Source organism: Siphateles boraxobius, unplaced genomic scaffold (genome assembly GCF_051911475.1).
Source record: "Siphateles boraxobius isolate OS27281-9 unplaced genomic scaffold, OSU_SipBor_1 143, whole genome shotgun sequence".
NCBI lineage: Eukaryota > Metazoa > Chordata > Actinopteri > Cypriniformes > Leuciscidae > Siphateles > Siphateles boraxobius.
The window spans coordinates 57,501-62,500 of record NW_027508748.1 but is presented as its reverse complement, the minus strand read 5'-3'; the positions used below and the strand labels follow the sequence as shown (position 1 = coordinate 62,500).

General features: G+C 37.1%; 1 protein-coding gene across 1 annotated transcript in view; it reads right to left on the bottom strand.

The window, feature by feature from the left end:
• Nucleotides 1–5,000, bottom strand: part of pde2a (phosphodiesterase 2A) — a 74,246-nt gene that overhangs the window by 65,308 nt on the left and 3,938 nt on the right. The window contains 1 exon segment of the mRNA XM_077230332.1: nucleotides 3,284–3,372. Within this exon segment, the coding sequence (XP_077086447.1) occupies nucleotides 3,284–3,372 (89 nt within the window).

The following is a 5,000-nucleotide window of genomic DNA, read 5'->3' as shown; positions in this document are numbered from 1 at the left end:
CGGAAAATAAACGGATAAAGTGACCCGGGATTTGACCCGGGTTCGTTTGACTTTGGTTCATTCACACTGCCAGTGATTTTCCGGAATCAGAGAGTGTGTTCACACACAACCCGTAAAAATCCCGTAAAGACACGTGACATCGATGTGACATGTAATGTCTCAGCGGCGTCTATAGTTTGCTTATGAGCTGCGATTCCTCTCTGGAGAAACCACGCTTGTGCATTTTTTTCTCTGATTCGATCATAAACTAGCGCATTACGTACCGTTTCACTCCTGCTTTCCCTTCACTACAGCGTCATCACTACGACACGGCATTGGTTCTGGCTTTTGTTCACACAGCGCGCTTTCCGGGACTGATCCCGGCAATGTTACTAGGTCCCCAATCCGGCATCAATCCCGGGTCGTGTTTGCGTTCACACAGGAGGTGTTCTGGCAATTTCCCGGGATCAACGCGCTGTGTGAAAGGGGCTAATACACACACACGCAAGCACACACACAATAGCTGAAACTGACAGTGAACTCGTATGAAGAACATACACAAATCATCCTCAAATGCACTTCCAAACTTGCTATGTATTTTGTACTTACATATTTTATCTATCTTGTCTTTTGTGTTCATAAAAGTGTTATTATAGTATCATTGAGAAACTATCATAATATATATATATATATATACATACTAGTGCTGTGCGTTAAACGCGTTATTAACGGCGTTAACGCAAACACATTTTAACGGCGTCAATTTTTTTATCGCGAGATTAACGCTCTTTTTGGCCTAGCAAACTTTGTATTTTTTTCACATGCTGTTGCAACAACTAGTAACGTTAGAAAAACTACAACATCACACCGGATAGCTAGACCGGAAACAAAACAACAGGCACGCCGCACGTACTTGTTTGGGCTTGCGCGCCGGCCAAAGAGTAGTAGGCTAACGTTACGTTTTGAGTGGATGGCGCGAGCGCGAGACGCCGATCTAGAGACGTGCACTCTCAACGCAATAGAGTGCGGCGCGGGACTAGATTTGATGGCCGAGTGCGAGGGCGGGCTCGAGTGGTAATGCACTCACTCTGTGTGCGGATACGGGAGAATAAAACGATTCGCGGGACTCCCGCAAACTAGAAATATCTATGAATAAAACATAAAAACTAATACATTTTTATTCATATGTTGCAGAAAAGCAACAAGAACAACTAAAACAAAATAGAAACGATTTACAGGCCAGAGTTTCTTTTTATAACATGTTTGCAGCGTTGAGGGATGTAGCCAATCACAGACATATGTGTTGATTTCTTGAACGCAATGGCCAATCAGAAGCATTTAAAATAGACTCCCCTCACCACTCAAAACAGACTTTTTGTTCAGTGCTGAATTCTGTATGCTGGCAAATCCTCAAATTATAACAAACAAACTGTATATATTATGAAAGATGCATTGTGCAGTCAGGTTCATTGATAATAACAGATGTGTGAGATTGCGATGAACTGATGTCAGCTTTTTAGGAATTATTAAGGGAGCGCACTTTGCGCGCATTGAGTCATGCCAAACCATGCACTCAGTAGCCTGCTTGCTTTTATGTTATAACAGTGGTTTGTGTGTTAATGCTTTAATAACAAATAATTTATAAGGAGCATTTATGCTGATGTGTATGGTGGCGACACGTAGGCGAAAGTATTTGGAGGTAGCCTACAAAAAAAGAGTCTATTTGCGGGCGGAAGCGGGACAAAAATGTTGCGGGCGGGAGAAAGTAACATAGAAAGTAGTTGAGAACGTCAGTTATAACGATCCACGTATTAAAAAAATGGACAAGTTTAAATCGGGCTCGGGCTCATAATTACAGTTTATGTGTCGGGCCGGGCTCGGACACAATGCGCACGGGCTCGGGTCGGGCTTGACTTTTTGGGCCCGATCTAAGCTCTACAATGGATGACTTCAGACAGAAGCACATGGATGCCACAGCTAAGAACAAACTTACTGCTGATCCACTTTTCCATGTTGATAAGAGCATTAAAATTAGAAAAAATAATGAGACAAATAGAAATCAAGGGACATTTAGAATAGATAAAAATGTGCGATTAATCGCGAGTTAACTATGGCATTAATGCGATTAATCGCGATTAAATATTTTAATCGTTTGACAGCACTAATATATACACATTATAAAATATTACAGTTTAAATTATAAAAATTATATATTATATATAATTACGTAAAAGTCATAATTATGACATAAAAAGTCAAAATTGACATGTCATAATTTCGACTTTTTATCTCATAATTATTGCTTTCTGTTTTAATTGTAACTTTTTATGTGTCATTTTAAGTCACAATTAGGACTTTTTAAGCATCATTTAAATTTAATGTCATACTATCAACTGTCTAAGTCATAAGTTTGACTTTTTAATCTCAAATATCAATTTAGTATTTCATAATTCTGACTTTTTGAATCATAATTTTTAATATTTCTCATAATTTCGACTTTTATTCAAAAACAATATTGCCTTTCATAATTGTCCTAATCCTAAATAAAATTTTTGAATTTTTTCATCTCATAATTATGATTTAGTTTTTATTATTTGAAATAAAAACATTAACTGGAATAAACATTTTATTTCATCATTTAAAAACAAAAATGACAAAAAAAATTTAAAAAAAGAAAAAAATTGTTCAAAATATTAACAAAAACAATATAACCTTAACGCGTAATCAGGTATAATGAGCTGGAAAGAAGAAGACTGACATCTCTCTCTTTTCATACAGATTACATAAACTGAGAATATTTGTTTTTTTATATAATTAATTCATTTAAAAGAAGAGAGTTCAAGCTTCATTATGGAAAAACACTCGTGCCTGTATGACAAGTATTCGCGGAATTACAGTTAATTTTCGGATGCGTTTCAGAATGGACTTCACTGACAGAGAGAAGGCAGAACGTGCATCATGTTTGTTTTTCTTTATTTGGCGAAAAGCACAACACTTTGTTTTTATTGTGAGTATCCACAAAAAAAATAGACACTTATCAAGCTCTAATGATGTATAACACTTAATATGTAAGATCAAAATCAACAGAGTATTTTGAGTTTCTTTTGCACTGATAAGAAAAAAAGGGAGACTATTGCACCCGCGCGATAGTCGACCTCAGAGGGTTAACTACTTTTCTGTAACCAATGACAACGTAAAATATAGTGCTATAATTGTACATTAAAAAAAATATATATATATATATATAAAATCGCTAGATTACCACATGCACCCACAGGTGATTAGCAGAAGCCCCGCGTCTTACCTGAGCTTCCCCTCCATCGGCACCTCATGGGGCGGATCTTCACAGCGCAGGCGTGACTCCGCCTCCAACAGGTACACGAACACACACTCCTGCAAACACACACACACACACAGAGAGAGAGACAAGAGCCATTTGATTAATTACAGTCCTGATCCATCATAATGCTGTTCACACACGCCTGGATTATCAGCATTCATAAACAAGCCGGGATTATCTGCATTCATACACACATCTGGATTATCTGCATTCATACACACATCTGGATTATCTGCATTCATACACACATCTGGATTATCTGCATTCATACACACATCTGGATTATCTGCATTCATACACACATCTGGATTATCTGCATTCATACACACATCTGGATTATCTGCATTCATACACACATCTGGATTATCTGCATTCATACACACATCTGGAATATCTGCATTCATACACACATCTGGAATATCTGCATTCATACACACATCTGGAATATCTGCATTCATACACAAATCTGGAATATCTGCATTCATACACACATCTGGATTATCTGCATTCATACACACATCTGGATTATCTGCATTCATACATCTGGATTATCTGCATTCATACACACATCTGGATTATCTGCATTCATACACACATCTGGATTATCTGCATTCATACACAAATCTGGATTATCTGCATTCATAGACACATCTGGATTATCTGAATTCATACACACATCCGGATTATCTGCATTAATACACAAATCTGGATTATCTGCATTCATACACACATCTGGATTATCTGCATTCATACACACATCTGGATTATCTGCATTCATACACACATCTGGATTATCTGCATTCATACACACATCTGGATTATCTGCATTCATACACAAATCTGGATTATCTGCATTCATAGACACATCTGGATTATCTGAATTCATACACACATCCGGATTATCTGCATTAATACACAAATCTGGATTATCTGCATTCATACACACATCTGGATTATCTGCATTCATACACACATTCGGTTTATCTGCATTCATACACACATCTGGATTATCTGCATTCATACACACATCTGGAATATCTGCATTCATACACACATCTGGAATATCTGCATTCATACACACATCTGGATTATCTGCATTCATACATCTGGATTATCTGCATTCATACACACATCTGGATTATCTGCATTCATACACACATCTGGATTATCTGCATTCATACACACATCTGGAATATCTGCATTAATACACAAATCTGGAATATCTGCATTCATACACACATCTGGATTATCTGCATTCATACACACATTCGGTTTATCTGCATTCATACACACATCTGGATTATCTGCATTCATACACACATCTGGAATATCTGCATTCATACACACATCTGGAATATCTGCATTCATACACACATCTGGATTATCTGCATTCATACATCTGGATTATCTGCATTCATACACACATCTGGATTATCTGCATTCATACACACATCTGGAATATCTGCATTCATACACACATCTGGAATATCTGCATTCATACACACATCTGGATTATCTGCATTCATACATCTGGATTATCTGCATTCATACACACATCTGGATTATCTGCATTCATACACACATCTGGATTATCTGCATTCATACACACATCTGGAATATCTGAATTCATACACACATCCGGATTATCTGCATTAATACACAAATCTGGATTATCTGCATT